General features: G+C 45.0%; 1 protein-coding gene across 4 annotated transcripts in view; it reads left to right on the top strand.

Moving 5' to 3' along the window:
* Window positions 1-26,713, top strand: part of LOC139412876 (striated muscle preferentially expressed protein kinase-like) — a 58,451-nt gene that overhangs the window by 12,545 nt on the left and 19,193 nt on the right. For 2 of the 4 annotated variants that reach the window (XM_071159670.1, XM_071159671.1), the window contains exons 3-19: window positions 6,993-7,100; window positions 13,300-13,438; window positions 15,023-15,949; window positions 16,161-16,753; window positions 16,882-17,028; window positions 18,969-19,151; window positions 22,304-22,488; window positions 22,598-22,686; window positions 22,786-22,961; window positions 23,150-23,336; window positions 24,345-24,418; window positions 24,671-24,829; window positions 24,938-25,127; window positions 25,293-25,528; window positions 25,811-25,969; window positions 26,057-26,161; window positions 26,276-26,482. In XM_071159670.1, the coding sequence (XP_071015771.1) occupies window positions 6,993-7,100; window positions 13,300-13,438; window positions 15,023-15,949; window positions 16,161-16,753; window positions 16,882-17,028; window positions 18,969-19,151; window positions 22,304-22,488; window positions 22,598-22,686; window positions 22,786-22,961; window positions 23,150-23,336; window positions 24,345-24,418; window positions 24,671-24,829; window positions 24,938-25,127; window positions 25,293-25,528; window positions 25,811-25,969; window positions 26,057-26,161; window positions 26,276-26,482 (3,864 nt within the window). Of the gene's footprint in view, window positions 1-1,698; window positions 1,747-3,433; window positions 3,477-4,558; window positions 4,589-6,992; window positions 7,101-13,299; window positions 13,439-15,022; window positions 15,950-16,160; window positions 16,754-16,881; window positions 17,029-18,968; window positions 19,152-22,303; window positions 22,489-22,597; window positions 22,687-22,785; window positions 22,962-23,149; window positions 23,337-24,344; window positions 24,419-24,670; window positions 24,830-24,937; window positions 25,128-25,292; window positions 25,529-25,810; window positions 25,970-26,056; window positions 26,162-26,275; window positions 26,483-26,713 lie in introns of those variants that run through there. The other 2 variants (XM_071159673.1, XM_071159672.1) reach the window with 2 other exon arrangements.

Here is a 26,713-nt window from a genome sequence, read left to right on the forward strand (position 1 = left end):
TCACCTTTCCTCGTTCCCTAATTCCTTTCACCACATCTGTTTGTTTCATGATCTGTTATTTCTAGTTGATAATTATTCCTGTGAGACCCGTAGAACGGGGAGGCGGTGTAGAAAGACATCATCATCTTTTCCCACATCATTTATTGATGGTTAAGACTCCATTTCCCTCACACACTCTGACCTGCTGACACACAAACTCAGGGCTTCCCAAACTCGGTCCCGGGGCCCCCCTGGGTGCACGTTTTGATTATTGCCCTAGCATTACACAGCTGATTCAAATCATCAAAGCTTGATGATGAGTTGGTTGTTTTAGTCAGCTTTGTAGTGCTAGGGCAAAAAAACTAAACGTGCACCCAGGGGGGCCCCAGGACCGAGTTTGGGAAACCCTACACTAACGTAGTGAGAGAGATACACTGTGTATAAAACACCACAAAGACAAACGCAGAACCTACTATTGATGTCAAATGTACAGTGAATGTATCCATGGTGTTGTTGTTCCTATTGATTTGTGTATCTGTCAGAGACTATGGCGTGCACAGCTTGTATGTTGCACCAGTTAGCCATCAAGCTAATCTATCTACGCCATTTGTAGTGTTGGGGACAGAGCTGAAGCAGAGCGGGAGAAATGGAGAGGGGCAATTCTGCTCTGTTCACTGGTGCAAATAACTGATTGCTATTTAGCGTGAAGTCAGATTTAGTAGAACGTCACAGACATGGACCAAGAATGTATAATTGATGCCCTGGGGGTGGGGATGCCCTGGGGGTGTTTTCTGAAGGCTGCATTCTTCCTCTCCTCTGTGAAGATACTGGAGCTGAAGAGAATCAAGCAGGAGGAGAGGAGAGAGGGATCCCGAAAAAAGAGGCAGTTTGGATTAAGGATTTGGATTTTGGGGAGGGTGGGGTTCGAAGCGGGGCACACTTCAACTGTGGGTTTATGATGTCAACAGAACGGAGGGAACTCTGTCTGATTCTATTTCCCACTTTCTATTCTCCCTCCATCTCTATTGGTCTGTCTTTCTCTCTACCCTCTCCTCTCTCTCCTGCTCCCTCTGTGCTTCCCCTCTGCTCTCTCTTTGTCTGCTCTCTCTCTCTCTCTTTCTCATTCTTGGCGGCTATCTCTCCTCTCCTCTCATTCCTCCTGCTGCTGTTGCTGTGTCAGAGAGAGGAGACAGAGAGGATGCTTTAGAGGAGCAGGTAGTTTTCCTTCCTCCGGATCACACCTCTCCACTGTTGTCCTCACGGGTTGGGGTCTCAATCTGTTCCTCTCTGCCTGGCTACTGTTGCTCCGAGGAGGGGCTTGGTTGAAGGAGTGAGGGATGGGCTGGAGGGGATGGAGACCGGCTTGGCTTGTGTCAGCGTTCGGCTGAACATTTTCTCCTCCGGCAGCAGTCAGAGTCTGCTACGTCAGAGTGATGCTGCTCACCTTGGCGGATAAACACTCTCACTCTCACACAAAGACACCTGGATATTGTGGATTGTAATCCCCGAACGTTCCTCCTCTCATCCAGACCAGAGGATTATAAACACACACGCGTGTGAAGAGAGCTTCATCTATTTACATGGTTTGTGTGAGAATTATTGTGGTTGACCCACACTCCATTTGGGTAGGATCACAGCAGTGATGTTTTGCTGAGCAAGTGCCACAGGTAATCTGCAACCCAGAGGAGGGCATCGAGAGAGAGAAAGAGAGATACAGAGGCACTACTTCTAGACATGAAGAAAATCTGGTCCAAGAAGAGGTTCCAGGTGAGTCTCTACCTTTCAGACACAGAGTTGCTTTGTTACACTTAGTGCATGCTCTTTTCTAAGCCGTTTTCTCATGGAGAACTACAGAGCTATAATGGCTTTGTGATAGATTACTAGAACCAAGAGGAAAAGGATACATACTTTGTTGCCCACCCTTTTACCATTTTACCAGTAAACACAGATCATTGTTGCTGTAGATGAATAAATCCAGGTCTGTACAGTAGGTCTTATAGCTCTCTGTGTGGCATGTCCTCAGTGTCCTCTGGGTTCTTGTGGCCTCTGTGGCACAAAGGGTATGGCTTTACTGTTCCATATGACACGGTAACAAAGAATGCCACCCTGGGGGTCAATGTCCCATTCTGTTGGCTGGTGGGAAGATGCCTTTGGGAGCTGGGTGAAAAATCAGCTTTCGGACAAATTTCACGGTCCAATTTCTTTCTTCTCCATTTATATTATAAATGTTCCATTTGTAAGACATTTTATTCTAATGAGCATTTGTCTACCCCACAACATGTATCCTGGCAGAGAACGTCTGATATTTTGGATTTGACATTGGGTTTATCCCAAATGTGATCTGTGGAGAATAGAGAAGTGTGTCACAGGGCCACAGTGCAGACAACTGATATGTAGCACCAGATGACCAAGTACAATTATGTGGTACAGTATGTGCGACACAGTCGATATTCAGAAATAACCATGTAAACCTTGTGAAATATCCTCTCCAAACTCTGGCATAAACAGTATAGAGCTTAGAGGAAACTATGGTGCCCAGTAATTACCTAGCCTTGCCAAGCCAGAAACCTTTACTGTGCAGAAATGCAGTTTGTGCCTGGTTCTGCCTACTACAGATGTAGCATCTTAATTTGATCACTCTTTTGTTGCTGAGATGCAAACTTGGAGTCTATTCAAGTTTTAAAAAGGCTTCTAAAGTTTGTCATTTCCCCTTTAAAATGTCAGACTTAGCCCTAATGAAACATGTATCTACCCCTACAAAAAATGTCCATTAATATAATAATATTAACATTATAATTAATATCAATACTTTAATCCACATAATAATTCACATTTCCCGTTGCTGCAGGATTATTTTCCTACTGTAACAAACTGGCTCAAATTAAAATCCTACATCTGTATGTGTTGATACGATTGCCCAGAGTTCCCCATAATCAGGAACAGGAGACGCTTCTAGTTGCTTCGGTTGTTTTTTGTCTCACTGTGGCCACCAGGCAACACTTCATCAACAGGCTCTGGCTGGCAAATAGCAGTAGGCATGGTACTTAGAGAGCAGAGCAGCCTGATTGATCTAGCAGTTGAATCACTACTTTACTCTGACTTCAGGGTTTTCTGTGTCTCTGTACTGTAATGAGTCATTCCATTGAGCTCTCTGTGAGCTCTTCAAGGTCCTGATCGACGGTTGGTCATAGGAGTCATAGGAGTTATCAAAGGCTATAGGAGTCATTGGAAGTGATGACTTATCAAGTTATCAGTGTGTAGGGTTTTAGATTAGGTTATAAGGATGTAGGATGCAGGACATTATGAAGTTTGAGATATGAGCTTCTTCTCTTGTTTGGGCCTTTTCTTTTGGATTCTGACAAAAATGTTGTCCTCTGATTTCAGTAACTCATTTAGTTTCATGACTGTTTTGCTGGTTTGACTCATGCAACCCTCTATCTCTCTATTATTTCAGAGGACCGGACACTCCACCAAGACGTTTGGAAGGTTCACCCATGGTGTGTTTTCTGTATGAGTTTTTACACAGTTATTACTTAGTAATTGCACAGTTAATAATAGTAATTACACAGTTGATAATAATTATTACACAGTTAATAATGGTCATTACACAGTTAATAATGGTTATTACACAGTTATTACTTAGTAATTAAACAGTTAATAATGGTCATTACACAGTTATTACTTAGTAATTACACAGTTAATAATGGTTATTACACAGTTAATAATGGTTATTACACAGTTATTAATACGTAGTTATTACACAGAAACTGAGTTTTACTGTGCGTATTTAGCTTGTTGTTGTATCTGAGAACCACATAACGCTTTCTGTATTAAAAAAGATCCTTGTAAAATAAAAAAAATGAGTGCAGAGATTTCATGCATTTTTCATGTTTTAATTGCTGCTAGGAAAAAGACAGTGGGCTTTTTTATTATTTAGCTGTCAGAAAGCCTCTCCTCCGCCCCCACAAGCAATTTTCTTGTAACCATATTGTTGCCTCTCTGCATAACATCACAGAATGAATCATTTCTGAGGGTCTTAGTTTTTAGCATTACATCTGGAATCTCAGTCAAACAGAAATGCTCACAGCTCCTTTTCCAAATCATATTTCCACCCAACTGTTAATCTAATCCACGGTGTGTATTGCAGCGAGACATTTTGAATTACAGCCTCTCATATTGCTGAGTCGATATTCCTTGCACAGTGTGTGTCCAGCTATTTAGTCCCATCCCACTTGGTACAGATGGGTGAACCCAAATATACAAGGAAATTGACTGTTAAAACTGTATGATCACTGTTATTGTCTATTTCACATTTACTCCCTTTTCTGTCATTTAGCAGATACTGTTATCCAAAGCAACATGACAGTGAAATGAGGCATAACCCATTTGCTTGCCTCTTCCTCAGCAAGCTCCAGCAGTAGGCTATCTAAGCATATGTGTCAGGGTTGGCAGTTGGGCTGGTGATTTTAGACTCTAATGGGTATGGAGCCGATGGGTCGTGTGGGTGAGAGAGATGGTGGTTTCTATAGTAACTGTGCCCTCCCGTCTGCCCTCTCTTCCTGCCGCTATGGAAGCGAAGTTTTCCGCTCCTGCCGAAAGCAAAGCTATGGTAAACCAGTCTTGTTTTCTCTCGCGCTCTCGTTGTCATCTGTCCGTTCTCTCTCTCTCTCTCTCTCTCTCTCGCTCTCTCTCTCTCTCTCTCTCTCTCTCTCTGTCTCTCTCTGTCTCTCTCTCTCTGTCTCTCTCTGTCTCTCTCTCTCTGTCTCTCTCTCTCTCTCTCTCTCTCTCTCTGTCTCTGTCTCTGTCTCTCTCTGTCTCTCTCTCTCTCTCTCTCTCTCTCTCTCTCTCTCTCTCATTCTTGTTACATCTACAAGCCAAGATACTGTTGTGAAAGAGGTCCTCCCATGTTTGCCTGGACTCATTTCCTCTTCCCTTTCTTTCTTTATCATTTTCCATCTATTTGATTTCTCTGTCTTTTGAATATGTCTATTGCTCTATTCCAAACATTTCCACAGGGTTTTGCACTACACACCATTTAGTTCTCTTAAGTGGTTCATGTTTTTTCTTAACATGTTCCCTAGAAATGTCAGCTTCTTTGTAACATCTCTATTGATCTCATCAAAGGTCGCTGAATTGACTTCTCTCCTTTGAGATGATTTGCACAAGGCCTCCACATAAAGGGCCACAGCTACAGTACATATTGGGTGCTAATATCTATTAAAGAGATAGAGTGCAAGTCAAAAGTCTGGACACATCTACTCATTCCAGGGTTTTTCTTTATTTTTACTATTTTATACATAGTAGAATAACCCCAAAAATCTAAATATATGTCAGTTGTGTTGTGACAAGGTTGGGGGGTATACAGCCCTATTTGGTAAATGATCAAGTCCATATTTTGGCAAGAAAAACTAAAATAAGCAATAAACGACAGTCCATCATTACTTTAAGACATGAAGGTCAGTCAATTCGGAAAATTTCAAGAACTTTGCAAGTTTATTAAAGTGCAGTCGCCTATACCATCAAGTGTTATGATGAAACTGGCTCTCATGAGGACCGCCACAGGAAAAGAAGACCCAGGGTTTCCTCTGCTGCAGAGGATAAGTTCATTAGTTACCAGCCCCATAAATTTCAGCACAAGTAAATGCTTCACAGAGTTCAAGTAACAGACACATCTCAACATCAACTGTTCAGAGGAGACTGCGTGATTCAGGCCTTCATGGTTGAATTGCTGCAAAGAAACCAATACTAAAGGACACCAATAATAAGAAGAAACTTGCCTGGGCCAACAAACATGAGCTATGGACATTAGACCGTTGAAAATCTGTCCATTGGTCTGATGAGTCCCAATGTTTTATTTTTGGTTCCAACCGCCATGCCTTTGTGAAACGCAGAGTAGCTGAATGGATGATCTCATCACATGTGTTTCCCACCGTGAAGCATGGAGGAGGAGGTGTGAGGAGGTGTGTTGGTATGGGGGTGCTTTGCTGGTGACACTGTCAGTGATATATTTAGAATTCAAGGCACACTTAACCAGCATGGCTCTACCACAGCATTCTGTAGCGATACGCCATCCCATCTGGTTTGAGCTTAGTGGAATTATAATTTGTTTTTCAACTGAACAATGACACCTCCAGGTTGTGTAAGGACTATTTTGACCAAGAAGGAGAGTGATGGAGTGCTTCATCAGATGACCTGGCCTCCACAATCACCCGACAACCCAATTGAGATGGTTTGGGATGAGTTGGACTGCAGAGTGAAGGAAAAGCATCCAACAAGTGCTCAGTATTTGTGGGAACTCCTTCAAGACCGTTGGAAATATATTCCAGATGAAGCTGGTTGAGAGAATGTCAAGAGTGTGCAAAGCTGTCATCAAGGCAAAGGGGGGGCTACTTTGAAGAATCTAAAATATATTTAGATTTGTTTAACACTTTTTTGGTTACTACATGATTCCATATGTGTTATTTCATAGTTTTGACGTCTTCACTACTATTCTACAATGTAGAAAATAGTAAAAATAAAGAAAAACCCTTGAATGAGTAGGTGTGTCCAAACTTTTGACTGTATATTAATCACCATAAATGAGTGGGCTAAAGGGCACTGTTGCAGTTAAAAGAGGTAAAATGGTCCTTACTGACGTTGTCTTCTATAGGGGTCAATAGACTTCCAATGGATTTGGATTGGAATTGCTGCTAGTCTGGTTTCAGCACTAGCCTGCTCTATTACCAGTAACATACCTCGTTAGAACCGACTGGTAGCCAGTCTAGAAGGTCGTTTCTATAAAGCTATTTCAACCAGTCTAGTGGTGTATTTCTAGAGGCCCCATCTGGCTTCATATCACGGTTCAGTGACTCCCCCTTGCATTACCTCTGAAGGAGGTAATCTATTGCCCATTATCCTCTCTGTCTCTAAGTGAAAATGAAGTGTCATTTGTCACTGTGACTCAGACTCAGCTGTTGTTTAATTCCTCTCTCGGTTTCTTCTCACCCTCCTCTTCCTCATCTTCCTCCCGTCAGACTCTGAAACCACAGAGGATGAAGCCACGGAGCCCCAGGTACCCATGGAAACCAAGGAAGGACCTGGCGGGCGGCACCAGGACAAGGCTGGCCGTAGAGTGCCTGCAGGTAATTCACTTAATTCATTAACTTGAGCATGATCTGTGATTTAAAGGCCCGTCCTTAATCAAGTCTGTAAATCAGGTTTCCCGGGATTAGGACATAAGCATAATTCTTCTGGCACTAAGTAAATGAATGTGTTTGCATGGCTTTAGCGTGGCTGTCGGTTATGGCACTATGTGTATGTTGGCATAAGCCCTACTCATTGAATGAAATGTATAAATAATGTGACAAACTGCTTTAATCCTTCACTCCATGATGTAATGGTGTGACAATGTGACATTCTGACCTACATGCTGCCAGGTAACCTCTTGGAGCCATTGCATTGTCTGTCTGTCTGTCTGTCTGCCTGCCTGTCTGTGTCTGTCTGTCTGTCTGTCTGCCTGCCTGTCTGTCTGTCTGTCTGTCTGTCTGTCTGTCTGTCTGCCTGTCTGCCTGTCTGCCTGTCTGTCTGTCTGTCTGTCTGTCTGTCTGTCTGTCTGTCTGTCTGTCTGTGTGTGTGTGTGTGTGTCTGTCTGTCTGTCTGTGTGTGTGTGTGTGTGTGTGTCACTGCCACCCTACAGAGTTATGGTCTGGATAGAGAGCCCTGGCTTTCAGAAAACAGAGCATTTCCCCATCGTGAACATCACATCATGCCACCCCTTTACTTAGCAGCACCAACTCTTTGTGTATGGAAATATAGATGAAACAGGATTTAATAGAGAACTGATTATGATTTGTTATGGGGGTATCACAGTGCTCATCGGTGCCACCAAAGCAGATGCTTCACAACAGGGGTCACCAGCCTGTCTTAATGTAGTCCATGAATATGGATACACTCCTCTAGCAGCTCAAATCTATTTTCAAGAGACTGTTTGCACTTTTGAATATTTCGTGTTGACAGACCGAGAGTGCCGTCGTTCCCGAAAGAGGAGAGAAGAAGAGAGAGAATGGCGCTATCAAATGAGAGTGGAGGAGGGATTCAGTGTTTGTTCTTTTCATACAAAGGAACCAACACAAAGACTTGGCTTTCACTCATCGCCCCACCTGCAGTGAGATGTTGAATACATTACCAAGTATCAACCAGATAACAACGCAAATGGCATTTCCTCGAATAACTGTCCCTTAGCACAGCACAGAAATCATCTTCACTAATAATGTAGCTAATGCATGTCAATTATATTCCACCAGATCATTTCATTCGTTTCACAAAAAATAAAAATAAAAATCTTAATTGGTTCCAACAGAACCTTTTGTTACCGATAATGCATACACGTAGGATGCTTGTGGTTAGTAAGGTGTTGTGTGAGGATAATGTCTTTCATCATCATTAGCTTCAGAATGAGTCATGGAAAATGGAAGACCCATTTAAAACAAATCCCGTTCCACACCTGCGTGGGAGGATTAGTAGACCACTCCCCTTCCTTCCACCCGGAGCGCCCGGAGAAGCACTGCCAGAGGGAATACACCGCCGTGCCAGAGAGGCTTTTAAGGATCTGCATGGCAAGACTGTGGAAGGCTGTGTGCTTTTGTCAGTAGGCCCCATCCTCTGTCTACTACAGTTTAGTCACATTGAGCTTTTTAGAGATCTGAACTTGTGTTTTGTCTGTGGAGCTGAGTCTGTTTAGAATCCTCAGTGCTCGTGGGAGATGCTGCTTGCTTTATTTTCCCTCGTTTCCTAGTCTCGTCCCAATAAATGGGTTTAGTCGTTAAAGGAAGCTGCTGACTTCAAGTTCTTTCAGCTGCCGACGCATTTCTGTCTCCATCTCCACTCGATAAAATGTCAACCACTATCTGATTGATCGAGCTCAGGGGTTGTTTCAGTGCTTGGGGTGGAACACATTTACTTATGTCCTTCTTTCCCGCCTCTCTACCTAATCAATCATCTTTGTTGGTTTAGACATTCCTCTAGTGCTTGTCTTAACTCTCCCTCCACCTCTCTCTCTCTCTCTCTCTCTCTCTCTCTCTCTCTCGCTTTCTCTCTCTCTCTGTCTCTCTCTGTCTCTCTCTGTCTCTCTCTTTCTCTCTCTCTCTCTCTCTCAATGTCTCTCTCTCCCTCCACCTCTCTCTCTCTCTCTCTCTCTCTCTCTCTCTCTCTCTGTCTCTGTCTCTGTCTCTGTCTCTCTCTCGCTCTCTGTCTCTCTCTGTCTCTGTCTCTCTCTCTCTCTCTCTCTGTCTCTCTCTCGCTCTCTGTCTCTCCCTATCTCTCTCTCTCTCTCTCTCTCTCTCTCTGTCTCTCTCTCTCTCTCTCTCTCTCTCTGTCTCTGTCTCTGTCTCTCTCTCTCTCTCTCTCTCTCTCTCTCTGTCTCTTTCTGCCTCTCTCTCTCTTTTTCTCTCGCTCTCTCTCTGTCTCTCTCTATCTCTGTCTCTCTATCTCTGTCTCTCTATCTCTCTCTCTCTCTCTCTCTCTCTCTCTCTCTCTCTCTCTCTCTGTCTCTCTCTCTCTCTCTCTCTCTCTCTCTCTCTCTCTCTCTCTCTCTCTCTCTGTCTCTCCCTCTCTCTCTCTCTCTCTCTCTCTCTATCTCTCTCTCTGTCTCTCTCTATCTCTGTCTCTCTCTCTATCTCTCTCTCTCTCTCTCTCTCTCTCTCTCTCTCTCTCTCTGTCTCTCTCTCTCTCTCTCTCTCTCTCTGTCTCTCTCTGTCTCTCTCTGTCTCTCCCTCTCTGTCTCTCTCTCTCTCTCTCTCTCTCTCTCTCTCTCCCTCTCTCAATTCAATTCAATTCAAGGGCTTTATTGGCATGGGAAACACGTGTTAACATTGCCAACATTGTATTTACAATGGTGTTTGTTCTTCACTGGTTGCCCTTTTCTCGTGGCAACAGGTCACAAATCTTGCTGCTGTGATGGCACACTGTGGCATTTCACCCAGTAGATATGGGAGTTTTGTTTTCGAATTCTTTGGGAAATATGTCTCTCTAATATGGTCATACATTGGGCAGGAGGTTAGGAAGTGCAGCTCAGTTTCCACCTCGTTTTATGGGCAGTGAGCACATAGCCTGTCTTCTCTTGAGAGCCATGTCTGCCTACGGCGGCCTTTCTCAATAGCAAGGCTATGCTCACTGAGTCTGTACATAGTCAAAGCTTTCCTTAATTTTGGGTTAGTCACAGTGGTCAGGTATTCCGCCGCTGTGTACTCTCTGTGTAGGGCCAAATAGCATTCTAGTTTGCTCTGTTTTTTTGTTAATTCTTTCCAATGTGTCAAGTAATTATCTTTTTGTTTTCTCATGATTTGGTTGGGTCTAATTGTGCTGTTGTCCTGGGGCTCTGTAGGGTGTGTTTGTGTTTGTGGACAGAGCCCCGGGACCAGCTTGCTTAGGGGACTCTTCTCCAGGTTCATCTCTCTGTAGGTGATGGCTTTGTTATGGAAGGTTTGGGAATCGCTTCCTTTTAGGTGGTTATAGAATAGGCTCTTTTCTGGATTTTGATAATTAGTGGGTATCGGCCTAATTCTGCTCTGCATGCATTATTTGGTGTTCTACGTTGTACACGGAGGATATTTTTGCAGAATTCTGCGTGCAGAGTCTCAATTTGGTGTTTGTCCCATTTTGTGAAGTCTTGGTTGGTGAGCGGACCCCAGACCTCACAACCATAAAGGGCAATGGGCTCTATGACTGATTCAAGTATTTTTAGCCAAATCCTATGTAAATCCTATGTATGTTGAAATTTATGTTCCTTTTGATGGCATAGAATGCCCTTCTTGCCTTGTCTCTCAGATCGTTCACAGCTTTGTGGAAGTTACCTGTGGCGCTGATGTTTAGGCCAAGGTATGTATAGTTTTTTGTGTGCTCTAGGGCAACAGTGTCTAGATGGAATTTGTATTTGTGGTCCTGGTGACTGGACCTTTTTTGGAACACCATTATTTTGGTCTTACTGAGATTTACTGTCAGGGCCCAGGTCTGACAGAATCTGTGCATAAGATCTAGGTGCTGCTGTAGGCCCTCCTTGGTTGGTGACAGAAGCACCAGATCATCAGCAAACAGCAGACATTTGACTTCGGATTCTAGCAGGGGGAGGCCAGGTGCTGCAGACTTTTCTTGTGCCCGCGCCAATTCGTTGATATATATGTTGAAGAGGGTGGGGCTTAAACTGCATCCCTGTCTAACCCAACGACCCTGTGTGAAGAAATGTGTGTGTTTTTTGCCAATTTTAACCGCACACTTGTTGTTTGTGTACATGGATTTTATAATGTCGTATGTTTTACCCCCAACACCATTTTCCATCAGTTTGTATAGCAGACCCTCATGCCAAATTGAGTCGAAGGCTTTTTTGAAATCAACAAAGCATGAGAAGACTTTGCCTTTGTTTTGGTTTGTTTGGTTGTCAATTAGGGTGTGCAGGGTGAATACATGGTCTGTTGTACGGTAATTTGGTAAAAAGCCAATTTGACATTTGCTCAGTACATTGTTTTCATTGAGGAAATGTACGAGTCTGCTGTTAATGATAATGCAGAGGATTTTCCCAAGGTTACTGTTGACACATTCCACGGTAGTTATTGGGGTCAAATTTGTCTCCACTTTTGTGGATTGGGGTGATCAGTCCTTGGTTCCAAATATTAGGGAAGATGCCAGAGCTAAGGATGATGTTAAAGAGTTTTAGTATAGCCAATTGGAATTTGTTGTCTGTATATTTTATCATTTCATTGAGGATATCATCAACACCACAGGCCTTTTTGGGTTGGAGGGTTTTGATTTTGTCCTGTAACTCATTCAATGTAATTGGAGAATCCAGTGGGTTCTGGTAGTCTTTAATAGTTGATTCTAAGATTGTATTTGATCATGTATATGTTTTTGCTCTTTATTCTTTGTTACAGAGCCAAAAAGATTGGAGAAGTGGTTTACCCATACATCTCCATTTTGGATAGATAATTCTTTGTTGTGTTGTTTGTTTAGTGTTTTCCAATTTTCCCAGAAGTGGTTAGAGTCTATGGATTCTTCAATTGCATTGAGCTGATTTCTGACATGCTGTTCCTTCTTTTTCCGTAGTGTATTTCTGTATTGTTTTAGTGATTCACCATAGTGAAGGCGTAGACTCAGGTTTTCCGGGTCTCTATGTTTTTGGTTGGACAGGTTTCTCAATTTCTTTCTTAGATTTTTGCATTCTTCATCAAACCATTTGTCATTATTGTTCATTTTGTTCGGTTTTCTATTTGAGATTTTTAGATTTGATAGGGAAGCTGAGAGGTCAAATATACTGTTAAGATTTTCTACTGCCAAGTTTACACCTTCACTATTACAGTGGAACGTTTTACCCAGGAAATTGTCTAAAAGGGATTGAATTTGTTGTTGCCTAATTGTTTTTTGGTAGGTTTCCAAACTGCATTCCTTCCATCTATAGCATTTCTTAATGTTACTCAGTTCCTTTGGCTTTGATGCCTCATGATTGAGTATTGCTCTGTTTAAGTAGACTGTGATTTTGCTGTGGTCTGATAGGGGTGTCAGTGGACTGACTGTGAACGCTCTGAGAGACTCTGGGTTGAGGTCAGTGATAAAGTAGTCTACAGTGCTACTGCCAAGAGATGAGCTATAGGTGTACTTACCATAGGAGTCCCCTCGAAGCCTACCGTTGACTATGTACATACCCAGCGTGCGACAGAGCTGCAGGAGTTGTGACCCGTTTTTGTTGGTTATGTTGTCATAGTTGTGCCTAGGGGGGCATATGTGGGAGGGAATGCTGTCACCTCCAGGCAGGTGTTTGTCCCCCTGTGTGCTGAGGGTGTCAGGTTCTTGTCCGGTTCTGGCATTTAGGTTGCCACAGACTAGTACATGTCCCTGGGCCTGGAAATGATTGATTTCCCCCTCCAGGATGGAGAAGCTGTCTTCATTAAAATATGGGGATTATAGTGGGGGGATATATCTCTCTCTGTCTCTCTTTCTCTGTCTCTCTTTCTCTGTCTTTCTCTCTCTCTCTCTCTCTCTCCCTCTCTCTTTATCTGTCTCTCTTTCTCTGTCTCTCTTTGTCTCTCTCTCTGTCTCTCTCTCTCTCTCTCTTTCTCATCCCTCTCTTTCACTCTCTCCCTCTCCCTCTCTCTCCTCTCTCTGTCTCTCTCCTTCTCTCCCTCTCTCTCGCTCTCGCTCCCTCTCCCTGTCTCTCATGCTCTCTCCTTGTCTTCCCCCCTCTCTCCTCCCTCTCTCTCTTTCCTTTATTCCTTAATTTCTCTCTCTCTAATCCACATTCTTCTCTAAGTCTCCATCTCCAGTCTGACCCCTGACCCCTGTCCTCTGTCCCTGCAGGTGAAGGATGTAGGATGATGGACTCCAGCCCTGACCGGAGGGCCACCCTTCCTGGGGGCCATGACCCAGTGGTGGAGAGGGAGCTCATGGCTTTGGGCTCACGACCCCCAGGGGCCCAGGACCCAACACACCCCGGCAGGCAAGCTCTCTGCGGCGGGACCGATGGGGGGCCAGGGGCCCTAGTCAGACACCTGGGTGTGGAGCCCTTGATCCGGGCGTCACACGCTAACCTGGCTCGCACTAACCAACCCATGCTGGGGTCAGAGGAAAGTGTGTCTGTAGGAAGCGACTACTATGGAAGCATGTTCAGCCTCTACAGGGGAAGAACGTTTTCCATGCCTTTATAGGAACAACTTCTTCTTTTCACTGATTAGAAAAAGAGTGGCCTCCAAACCAATTTCCCAACTTTAACAGATACAACAAACACAAAATATTACACATCATGATTTTCCTAGATCCATTTATTCCCAAAGATTTCATATTTTCTATCGAATTGATAATGTATTTTAAATTTCCGTTTGTGTCCTTGCCTTTTAGCTTTTCACAAATCATCATTGCTTCCGATAGTAGATTATTTCTGTTTGTTAAATCATACCTTCCTTTGACTTCATGCCATGACATTTTCCAGCTGTGTTCAGTTCTGTCTTGAGCTTGGTTCCAGTTTATTATGATATCAAAAAGTACCACTGAAGCCTTCGGTTTCCCTGGGTTTTTTCTGCATGCCATGTATATTGACCAAATGGTTTCCCGTGTTCTACTAGCATTACCGTCAGATAATCCTGGATATCTTCATAGCGTTGGTGTCACACGCATGAATGGAAGTGTGAATCAAAGCTGATGTTTGTCTGCATGTCTTTGCGAGCTAGTTTCATCCCAACTAAACTGACTGTGTGTCCAGCTAACATGAGAGGTGTGTGTGTCAACGGCATGTGTGATTGTTTTCATAGTTGATGAATAGGGGTCTTTCCTGGTTATGTTGGAAGAGTTATTATTAGATTAATTCATACAGCGCTCGTATTATTTCTCAATGTGTCACTCCAACATGGTAACATTGACCATTCATGTCATGGTCTGGTCTTGGCAAAAGCCTGTGTGCTGCCATTCCAGTCACTCCCAGTAGGCCTTGGAGCTTGAATTACTTCTAACTGTATTCTCCATTGGCCTGTAGAGGGGGAACATACACTTGACAGGGATCATGAATTGGAAACATACAAATATACAATATGATCTATTTGGCTCCTACACATGTTGTGTTAGACCCATGCATTATCTTCTATAATGTATTGAGATTTGTGTCCATGTAAGTTAAATGTTATCTGTGCTAAAATCACTTCATTCATGGCCATTCCCATGTTCTGTTTATTTGTGAAATGTACCTCTGTCCTGATGAGAAATCAACACTCAAATTATGTTGACTATAAACAGTATTACTATTTCATAAAGCAGTGGACACTCATTTACGTAGACACACACACACACACGCAGACACACACACACACACACACACACACACACGCAGACACACACACACACACACACACACACACACACACACACACACACACACACGCACAATTACGAGATTCAAACAAACGTTCTCAAGCAAATATCCCGAGCACACAAACATCCAATGGCTTTTCTTCCTCTTCCAAAAACCTGGGCCTCTCCTTGTCCCTTCTTTATACGTCTAACTTTCCATTTCCCTAAAACCCCCATCTTCCAGGATCCCATCTCCTTCTCTCCTCCAAACCCAAACAGGCCCATCCTTCAGTCCTGCCTCACCCCAGTCCAGTCAAACTGTATCCCAACCCACAACATCTCTCAGCTCCCATAAGAACAGTGTCACCTCACACAGCACCCAAGACCCTTCCCTAGGAGGAGCTGTAGTCAAAAACAAACTCCCAGGGATGTTTTCAGGAGCCTCCTCCCATACTTCAAGCAGCGGCAGCAGTGGTGGCAAGACACCCAAACTGGCCCGCGCCGCACCCAAGATCTTTGACAAGATCAAGGAGTTTGAACAAAAGGTGAGTGAGGTGAGTGCGGGGGTCAGATCTGGGCGCTCTTTCGGCCGGGCGGCATCCTGCGATCTGGAAGGGGTCTCCAAAGAGGAGGGGACAAGCCAGCCGGATGCCGCGGCCTCGAGGCGCTCCACGTTCGGAAAGAAGAGGGCCTCGTCTCTGGAGGACAAACCAAGCTACCAGCAGAGGGTCCAGAGCTTCCAGAACAAGTTCACAGAGGAGCTGGCCAGGATCAAGAAGCTGGTGGGGAGGCCCAACCTGAAGAAGGCCTACTCCACCGAGCAGTTGCCCCAGATGGAGAGACAGTCCGTGGGCAAGCTGGAGCCCATTCCCCCTCAGGTGGTCAAGAAGTTGGAAGAGAGGGCGAAGGTCCTGGAGGAGAGAGGACTATTAGGGAAGAGCATTGAAGAGAGTGTTTCGTCCCGAAAATCATCCCAATACCATGAGAAGGGTCTGACAGACCAAAGGAATGTTCCTCAACGGGAGCAGCATGATTCAGCTTCAGCTTCAGCTCAGCCGTCTGAGTCTAAAAGTGTGGGGAAAGGCTCTGTTTCCATGGAGACAGTACTGGTTAACCAGTTACCAGGACGACGATCACCCTCATCAAGAGTCACGCGGAAAAGCCCAACCAGGTAGGCTGAGATGATCCATTAACATTGTGTGTGTGTTTTTGTGTTGGTCGATTTGTGAGTTCATGTGTGTGTGTGTGTGCCTGTGTGCGTTGGTACACACTACTCTGACAGCTCAATAGTGATATATGTACACACACATAACAGATATAAATGACATAATTCCTTTCTATTATATTTTCTGTGCCAACATTACATAATGCATTTGACACAGGGAAGGTCTTGGGAGCTCTCCCACAGCGGTGAAGCCTCCACACACGGCCGAGGAACAACCACCTGTATCTCCAACATCCAAAAGGCCTTTGGCTGATAAAGAGCTGGAGCAGCCTCCACCCAAGATGGACCACCCTGGGTCTCCAACTCCTACCACACAAAGAGCACCGCCTACCTACCCCAAAGGGCCTTCCTCTCCTAAAGAGCTTGAGAAACCTCTACACCACCGCAGGTCTCCAAGCCCCACCATGCAGGGAGGACCACCACCAACCCCTGCCAAAGAGCCAGCCTCTGCCTATCCCCCTAAGCCCCCACGGCTGTCGCCCACCCCCATCTCCACCCCTTCCATCAGCCCTCTAACGAAGAGACGGAAGGGAGAGCCGGGGAGAACGTCTCCCGCACTGAAGATGACCATTCCTACCATCCTGGTGGAGGACGAGCTCATGGAAATGGAAGAGGAGGAGGCCGGAGAGAAGAGAGAGAGAGAAAAGACGAGAAGAGCAGGGAAGAAGGAGGGCAGGGCTTCCAAGACTCAGAAGAAGGGAAAAGTCTTGGGAAAGCCTTGGGAAAGTCAGCCTATGTCTTCTGAGACAGGTAGGACACTGAATTGCAGGTATCCACTGGGCGACACATCAGCTAGACATTAATGTGCTACCGTCCTAAATAGATTCATATCTACAGTAAGGAAGGAAAGTAATACAGCACCTGCCTTTCTGTTGTAGGAGACGATTCAGATGACTCTTATATGTCGGCAGATGAGGGGCCAGCTGAGAAACCAGCGTTTGAGAGGCCCCTGAGGGACACCATCGCCACTGCTGGCTCTGAGGTCCTGCTCAAATGTGTCATCACTGGCAGCCCCCTCCCAATAGGTAGGTTATCTCCAGGTAGAGGTTAAGCAAAGCTCTGGGGTCAGCTTTTGACTTTCCCAAGCACATTTGGACCATGATGAGGTAATACAGTGATTTCTGAAAGTATTCAGACCTCTTGACTTTTTCCACATTTTGTTACGTTACAGCCGTATTGGATTAAATCGTTTTTTCACACAATACACACAATAACCCATCATGAGAAAGCAAAAACTGTTTTTTAGAAATTTTAGCAAAACGAAAATATCACATTTACATTAGTGTTCAGACCCTTTTCTCTGTACTTTGTTGAAGCACATTTGGCTGTGATTACAGCCTTGAGTCTTCTTGGCCCCATATACTAATCTTACTTCATTTGCACACACTGTATATAGACTTTTCCATTGTGTTAATGACTGTATGTTTGTTTATTCCATGTGTAACTCTGTGTTGTTGTTTGTGTCGCACTGCTTTGCTTTATCTTGGCCAGGTCACAGCTGTAAATGAGAACTTGTTCTCAACTAGCCTACCTGGTTAAATAAAGGTTAAATAAAATAAATTTTAAAAAATGACAACACGAGCTTGGCACACCTGTATTTGGGGAGTTCCTCCCATTCTTCTCGTCACTGCGCAGCTACAGTATTTTCAGGTCTCTCCAGAAATGTTCCATTTGGTTCAAGTCCGGGCTCTCGCTGACCCACTCAAGGACATTCAGAGACTTGTCCTGAAGCCACACCTGCATTGTCTTGGCTGTGTGCTTAGGGTCGCTGTCCTGTTGGAAGGTGAATCTTCGCCCCCAGGCTGATGTCCTGAGTGCTCTGGAGCAGGTTTTCATCAAGGATCTCTCTGTACTTTGATCTGTTCATTTTTCCCTCCATCCTGACTAGTCTCCCTGTTCCTGCCCCTAAAAATCATCCCCACAGCATGATGCTTCCACCACCATGCTTCATCGTACTCCCTAGGGATGGTGCCAGGTTTCCTCCAAATGTGACGCTTGGCATTCAGGCCAAAGAGTTCAATCTTGGTTTCATCAGACCAGAGAACCTTGTTTCTCATGGTCTGAGTGTCATTTAGGTGGCTTTTTCCAAGCGGGCTGTCGCCTTTTACTGAGGAGTGGCTTCCATCTGGCCACTATCATAAAGGCCTGATTGTTGGAGTGCTGCAGAGATGGTTGTCCTTCTGGAAGGTTCTCCCATCTCCACAGAGGAACTCTGGAACTCTGTCAGAGTGACCATCGGGTTCTTGGTCAACTCCCTGACCAAGGCCCTTCTCCCCCGATTGCTCAGTTTGGCCAGGCGGCCAGCTTTAGGAAGAGTCTTGGTGGTTCCAAACTTCTTTCATTTAAGAATAATGTAGGTCACTGTGTTCTTGGGGACCTTCAATGCTGCAGAAATGTTTTGGTACCCTTCCCCAGATCTGTGCCTCGACACAATCCTGCCTTGGAGCTCCACAGACAATTCCGCTCTGACATGCACTGTCAACTGTGGAACCTTATAAAGACAGGTGTGTGCCTTTTCAAATCATGCCCAATCAATTGAATTTATCACAGGTGGACAATCAAGTTATAGAAACATCTCAATGATGATCAATGGAAACGGGATGCACCTGAGCTCATTTCCGAGTCTCATAGCAAATGGTCTGAATACTTATGTAAATAAGTTTTACATTTTCAATATATTTGCTAAAATTTCTAAAAACCTCTTTTCACTTTGTCATTATGGGGTATTGTGTGTAGATTTATGAGTATTATTTAAAATATATATATATTTTATAATAAGGCTGTAATGTCAGAAAATCTGGACGAAGGGAAGGGATCTGAATATTTCCTGTATGTCAAACTGACCTTGGATTGGTGCTTAGGGGCCACACATCATTCTGCACCTAGACACAGAGGAAGGGACTATGATTAAGTTGTCTGAGCGTGGTCTGAGATGTGTCTTTGTGTGTGACCCCTTGGAATGCAGTGACTTGGAAGAAGAGTAACATTCTGATAAGGAGCAACCCGTCCCATGTGGTCAGGGCTGAGGGGGAGCAGCACTCCCTACTGATAACCCAGATGAGGTCTGGAGACGCTGGGACATACTGCATCACCGCTGTCAACGCGGCCGGGAAAGCATCCTGCAACGCTACGCTCTACATCAAATCAGGTGAGCGGGGTTACAGACAGACACACTCACACAGGCATGACCACAGAAGGCCATACATTCTAGTTGATCAATTGACTAGGAATTAAAGGCACACCATTTTTTTTGTCTGGGATGCACACACACACACACACACACACACACACACACAGACAGACAGACAGACAGACAGACAGACAGACAGACAGACAGACAGACAGACAGACAGACAGACAGACAGACAGACAGACAGACAGACAGACAGACAGACAGACAGACAGACAGACAGACAGACAGACAGACAGACAGACAGACAGACAGACAGACAGACAGACAGACAGACAGACAGACAGACAGACAGACAGACAGACAGACAGACAGACAGACAGACAGACAGACAGACAGACAGACAGATAGATAGATAGATAGATAGATAGATAGACAGACAGACAGACAGACAGACAGACAGACAGACAGACAGACAGACAGACAGACAGACAGACACCACAACTCCCCATCCTAATCCCCTGCCAGCTCTGTTCTGACATTTTGTCTTCATAACTACAAAGGAGCATCCCATCCCTAGCACAAGCTCCATTCACAGATAGTTGCCATGGCAACTCATAATTTATGAAAGGCATTTGGGTCCCCTGGTGAATTTCAAAACAAAGACTTGCCTGCCAGTCACTAAAGGTCCCCGGGTTTTCAGTCAGTTAGGCGGATGTTCAAAACTGGGGATTAGTCTTTGTCAACAGAATGAGTATTCCTCTTGGACATAAAACTTTAGTTTGTGTACTATTCGCTGAGATGTCTGTTGGTTCGGTCAATAGTCAATAGTTAGAATTGTGGTTATATAAAAAGATAAATCACACCACAGCTCTCAATGCAGACAAACAGTACCACTCCTGCATCAAATCAAAATGCAACCACAGTCCTTTGCAGTCATGGCTGCAATAATACAATTATTACCTCAAACAGAAACACACAGATCTCTGTGACAATCCAATATACATACAATATGCTCATAAATGTCTCTCGCTCTCTTAGAGCCACTCCTTCCATATATTTTGAGGAAGCCAAACTATTTAAACTTCCTTTGAATGTGCCACAAGCTCTTTATCCAGTCCTGTAATGTCTCTGCACAGTGTTACCCTGTAGAGTGAACGCTACTGCTGTAGTTTTCTGGCACTAGCTCAGCGTCCAGGCCTGCTTGGCCATATTAGGCCAGTGGAGGCTACCACTAGGTATTTATAGCAGCCTCTTGTTCTCAATGGCGGTCTGTTGTAATGTCCCAGTGTGAGATTAATGTTACGATCACAGACCCTTTCTTTATCTGCGATGATTCGAGTCAGGGGAATTGCCAAACTCATGCACAACGAGATTATGAGTCATGTTGCTATGGTTCTGTGGGGTGGGTGAGGATTTTGGCGCATCAAGTTGGGATTTATACGGTAGTGTATTAGAGGAGATTTAGGGTATTAAACGTCTGAATTTAACCCACGTACATCAAATACTGAGTTTTTGCAACTGGAGTATATACCCACAATATGAGATGCTTTCCAAAAGTCTTTGGTGTTTATGAATCACATAAATACTGCAATATTGCAGTCTGACTTGATTTGATCTTTTTTTTTTATGTATCAAAGCCTTTAGGCTACAGGGAATGTGGGTTGATATAATATTGCTGGAGGACAGAGAGAAGGAAGAAGAGAATTTGGAGCTGAAGAAGAAGGAGGAAAGTGAGGGAGAGAGGGAGAGGTGGATGAGATTGAATTGGTAGATTATTAGCAGCAGGCTAGGAAGTCTTGCTTCGTGCAGCATTTGTGTAAACGTTGGCAGCATTACAGGAATAAAGCTGGTGCTGGTTGTCTGTGCACAGGCTCGACTCAGACATGTAACTTCTTAGGTGAGTCCTCGATCTCCACATCTGAAACTTCTTAGGCATAGTTAGAAGAATTTAGAACATTTTAACATCAAAGGGTTTTCACTTGTTTACTCATTCATTTCTGGTTCTAAGACCTCGAAACATCTGGAATGCCTGTATGTTCTCTGTTCTTTCTGCAGACGTCCTTGTTTAGCTTTAGTCTCTGTGATTTTGATCACTTTATCTCTTCTTGTGTATGGCCAAGCAATCGAAGCAAGCAGTTTCTATATATACTAAGCTACCCTGTTCTTTTTCCTAACAGGAGAGAAACTTTTCATAGTTTATCTATAGTTTTTGTCGATTGTTCTCGTTCTATTGTCAGAACATTGCCTATCTTGCCAGTGAAATTGAATTCTGGAGCCCATGGTTTTGTAAAGAGGTGGCTGCTACAACACTATGGTTCCTCTGTGGAGCTGAATGAACTGTGACTTTAGGAGAGGCTGGTGGTGGAGACAGTGTGTCTCCTGTGGCGCTGGGCTAGTCTCACAGAATGATTGGGTCAGGGATTCAGGGATTAATCCATTATCTGTCCAGCGCTGGTCACTTCAAAGGGTCCCTCAGCAATGTGTGTGTGTGTGTGTGTGTGTGTCTCCATCGCTCCAGCCAAATCGCTCATCTCTTCAAACACTCTTGTCACCATGGTGATACAAGTAGAGCAACACACAAGCAGAACAGGAGACAGTGGAGCACTCATACGCTGCTTGTTGGGAAGCTAATTTGGAATATTCTAGCAATTCAGTTAATGCTAATTGCTACATTCTCTGAGCTTTATGCCTCACAAACACTATCAGGTTACAATGTGTCCATTTTGTTAACTATGTTGCCATATCGGGCTGGTCCATAAACGTCTTTGTGGAATTACTGTGAGTAATGTTTGATCTATATTTCAAAATTCATTTTTATTACCCTGCCTCGCTCTGTGTTGCATAGACAGGACAATGCGCTTGTTCTGTTCATTTTGATGCTGCAAAGGATCGTGCTCACATGGGGCACCATTTTGTAGGGACCAGTGGAGGCTGGTGGGAGGAGCTATAGGAGAATGGGCACATTGTAATGGCTGGAATGGAATTAATGCAGATGAGTCAAACATGGTTTCCATATGTTTGATGTGTTTGATACAGTTCCATTACAACCATTACAATGAGCCGGTCCTCTTATAGCTCCTCCCACCGGCCTTCTCCGGTGGGGACACCCTTAAAATACATTCAAATGATACAGTATATGGTAAACAAGTATTACGTTGTTTCTCCAGAGCTGACCCAGGTGCATGGTGGGAAGCCGAGCAGCTTGCCCCTGGTGGAGGTCACGAGTCCCCTCCAATCAGACGAGGAGTACCTGAGCCCCCTGGAGGAGGTCATGGAGTTTGGAGAACCACCCTCACGAGGGGTGGGGCCACAGTCTAAATACGCCTTCTTCAAAGATCCTCCCTCCTTTCAGGTAAAGAAGATTCAGGGGGCATCTCAATAGTCTAAGGGAGATTTCTCCCCTCGCCATTGAGTATTCAATGTACCGGCTTTTAGACAGTCTTAGTCTTTTGGTTTGATAGGCAGCACTGAATGACCATGGGGTGACAGAGGGACAGGAGGTTACCATGTCTGTCAAAGTCAGAGGACAGCCTAAACCTATGGTGTACTGGTAAGAATACAGTATTCAGTGTGTTTCAGTACAGTTTGTCATGCCTTTCTCTCGTTTGCTTTTGCAAGAGCTCAGAATGTACCTGTTTTTATCACCTAGGTTGAAGGACAAAGTGACCCTAAAAACCAATGGAAGATTCATTGTGCGTGAAACAGAGGACGGCAGCAGTGAAATGATCATCACTTCAGCACAGAGATCTGATGCAGGACTCTACACCTGCAAGATCATCAACGAATACGGAACCAAGCAGAGCGAATGCAAACTAGAGGTCAAAGGTAAAGATCACTCCAAAATCCACAAGACCAACGTCAGTGACTGGCCATTAGGGTTGGTGCCAGCTACATTTTGAAAAAGCTCAAAATCAAATCAAAGTGTATTGTTATCGCTGGTGCAGCAAAATGCTTGTGTTTCTAGCTGCAACAGTAACAGATCTGTGTTGGTCTCTCCTCTGTCTTTTCCCTAGCCTCCCCGGCACAGGAAGCCCTGGCCATCATCAGAGAGGTGCGAGACGTGGCGGTGACGGCCGGAGAGTCGGCCATGTTTGAGTGTCACATGACCGGGCCTCTGGATGTGGAGGTAGACTGGTTGTCCAATGGGAAACTGGTTCAGCCGGCACTCCTCAACTGCAAGATGACCTTTAACGGGAAGAGGTGGGTAAGACTAGCGCGCCTGATTCTAATAAGTAGCTGGTTGATAAGCTGCATCAGGTTTGTTACAACTGGGGTTGGAGTGAAAACCTACAGGAGGGTAGCTCTCTAGGAACATGGTTGGAGTGAAAACCTACAGGAGGGTAGCTCTCCAGGGACAGGGTTGGAGTGAAAACCTACAGGAGGGTAGCTCTCCAGGAACAGGGTTGGAGTGAAAACCTACAGGAGGGTAGCTCTTCAGGAATAGGGTTGGACTGAAACCCTACAGGAGGGTAGCTCTCCAGGAACAGGGTTGGAGTGAAAACCTACAGGAGGGTATCTCTTCAGGAACAGGGTTGGAGTGAAACCCTACAGGAGGGTAGCTCTCCAGGAACAGGATTGGAGTGAAACCCTACAGGAGGGTAGCTCTCCAGGAACAGGGTTGGAGTGAAAACCTACAAGAGGGTAGCTCTCCAGGAACATGGTTGGAGTGAAACCCCACAGGAGGGTAGCTCTCCAGGAACAGGGTTGGAGTGAAACCCTACAGGAGGGTAGCTCTCCATGAACAGGGTTGGAGTGAAACCCTACAGGAGGGTAGCTCTCCATGAACAGGGTTGGAGTGAAACCCTACAGGAGGGTAGCTCTCCATGAACAGGGTTGGAGTGCCCTGGCCTAGACACTATGAAAGGGAAAGGTGCCTCAATGCTTTTAAGTGAATTCCTTCCCTTTCCCTTGATTGCATGGATGAGAGCGATAGAGGGTGTGCCTCAAATCTTTTAAGTGATTTCCTTTCCATGCCCCTTTCTCCTTCATCCACTCTGATCTGAGTAGATTGGATGGTTTGTCAGAGCAATATGGAGGGGGCCTTCAAAATTAAATTTCTGATACAACAACATTTCATCCATAAGCAAACTGTGAATGGACATTCACTTTTTGTAAGGAAACAGCCCACACAAGTGGATGTGAGGCAGTGTTAGCTCATGGAGCGTGTAATAAGGTCCAGGCAGCTGACAGAGGGGATTTCTATTACAGGTGCCGGCTGCTGTTAAACTCAGTACATGAAGACGACAGTGGAACCTACACCTGCAAGCTGAGCACTGCCAACGGTAAATGACAACTCCAGAAAGAAAACTGCCTTGCCATATAATGGGTTTTATACGCAGTGATGAATTGCTGCTGTTGTAAGTAATGTAATGATACAGCCACACTATTTGGCAAGAACCAAAAATGATGTTCACACAATTTCAACCAATGAGTTAAAACCTCTTTAAAAAAATTATAATTTGTAAATCACTTATTGTCTATAAACTACTTATATAAATTAATGTAATTGCTGGTGGTTTTCCTTCCTGTTCCAGAGGAGTTAACCTCCAGTGCCCAACTAAAGGTCACTCCCTCCATGGAGCCCCTGTTCACCCGCAAGCTGGACATCCTGGAGGTCATAGAGGGTCGCACCGCCCGTTTTGACTGCAAGGTCAGCGGGTCCCCACCTCCCATCGTTACCTGGAACCATTTCGGTAAGTATCTCTCTTAGAATGTACTGTATTTCCTATTGGTACAGAATGGACAGCAAATTGGTCATGTAGGCTAGTATGGCTCGTAATGTCTCTTTTATCTCCATCCAGAGAACCCGGTGGAGGAGAGTGAGAATGTGCGTCTCCTTCAGGAAGGAGGCCGTTACTCATTGGTCATCACCCACGTCGGCAGCGACACGGAGGGCTTCTACACAGCCGTCGCTAAGAACGCGCGCGGAAAGGCGGAGTCTACAGCCGAACTCTACATGCAGGAACCGCGGCCCGCTATCTCTTCTCACATGTATGGGGAAAACCATAGACGTGGGGTGATCCCACTAGTCTGAAGTGGCTTCTTCTCCTCATCTCAGTGATCTAAAAACAAATAAAAGGAGTGTTTCATTGTCTTCTCTTCTGTATTTCCCTTTCCTTCTGTCTCTCATTCTATTTGCTTCCTTCTTCTCTCCAGGGCGAAGCTGGAGAAGATGCCTTCCATCGCTGAGGAGCCGGAGGTTCTGGAGAGCGAGATGGAACAGGAGCAGAGGACCATGCCTGACTTCGTCAAGCCCCTGGCTGACCTGGAGATGATCGAGGGGAAGGAGGCGGTGCTAAAGTGTAAGGTGGCGGGCCTGCCCTACCCCACCATCGCCTGGTACCACAACGGCAAGAAGATACACAGCACAGACGACAGGAAGATGACCCAACGTAAGGAAGCAATCTCTCTCTCTCGCTCTCCCTCTCTCTCTCTCTCTCTCTCTCTCTCTCTCTCACTCTCTCTCACTCTTATTCTTTCTATCCCTCTTTCTATCCCTCCTCTACTTCTAATGTAGAATTAGTCATCTCTCTCTCTCTCCCTCATCTACATTAGTCATCTCTCTCTCCCTCATCTACCTTTGTCATCTCTCTCTCTCTCCCTCCTCTACATTAGTTATCTCTCTCTCTCTCCCTCCTCTACCTGCGTCATCTCTCTCTCTCTTCCTCCTCCAGACAGGGATATCCACAGTCTGGTCATCCGCTGTGTGTGTCACGGCCACGGGGGCGTCTACAAGAGTGTCATCTCCAACAAAGTGGGGAAGGCAGCCTGCTACGCACACCTCTACATCACAGGTATGGATGGGGACCATCCACCAGCAATCACAGCAACAGGTGCTCCAACCAAAAAAGCCACAAGAATCATTGCGCCAACTGATTACAGTATGGGTGTGTTGGTACATTTGTATTTTCCTTTGGTAGATATTGTTCCTGATCCCCCCGATGGTCCTCCAGTGGTAGAGTCCATAACAGGGAAGACCATAACACTCAGCTGGAAGAAACCAAAGAGGCTTGACTCTTCCATAGGTATGCCTCAATATAACTGAGAGTCACAGGTACCTGGATTCGAGTCCCTTTCAGGCTCCTCTACCCTCCAAATTCGCTACATTACTACAGTAACCCTCATGGTTGTACTTCCAGATGGCAGTTCTTTGATGTATGCAGTGCAGCAGCAGCCTCTGGGTTCCATCCAGTGGAGCATCATAGCCTCCAACCTGAGAGAGACCACCTACACAGTCACCGGTCTCTCCAAGGGAGTCCGCTACGCCTTCAGGGTCCTAGCGGCCACCGCCAAGCTCCTCAGCAAACCCTCCCACTCCACTGACCTTGTGCAGCTCATGGATAGAGGTGCTTATATAAGCTCCAAGTCTCTACAGTTATTTTGGAGGGTCAAAGGTTAAATGGATTTATGTAAACACTTGCATAGTGCAAAAGCAATGTCACCAAACACATTGCAGCAGGTGTACAAAAATATTGTAATTACATGGTCCTTCGAGACAGATATGTAGCTGGATATATAGGATCTACTATTATGAGAGAATGCTGGTCTGTCAACACATCAGAGATGATGGTTTGATC

Source organism: Oncorhynchus clarkii, chromosome 7 (genome assembly GCF_045791955.1).
Source record: "Oncorhynchus clarkii lewisi isolate Uvic-CL-2024 chromosome 7, UVic_Ocla_1.0, whole genome shotgun sequence".
Classification (NCBI taxonomy): domain Eukaryota; kingdom Metazoa; phylum Chordata; class Actinopteri; order Salmoniformes; family Salmonidae; genus Oncorhynchus; species Oncorhynchus clarkii.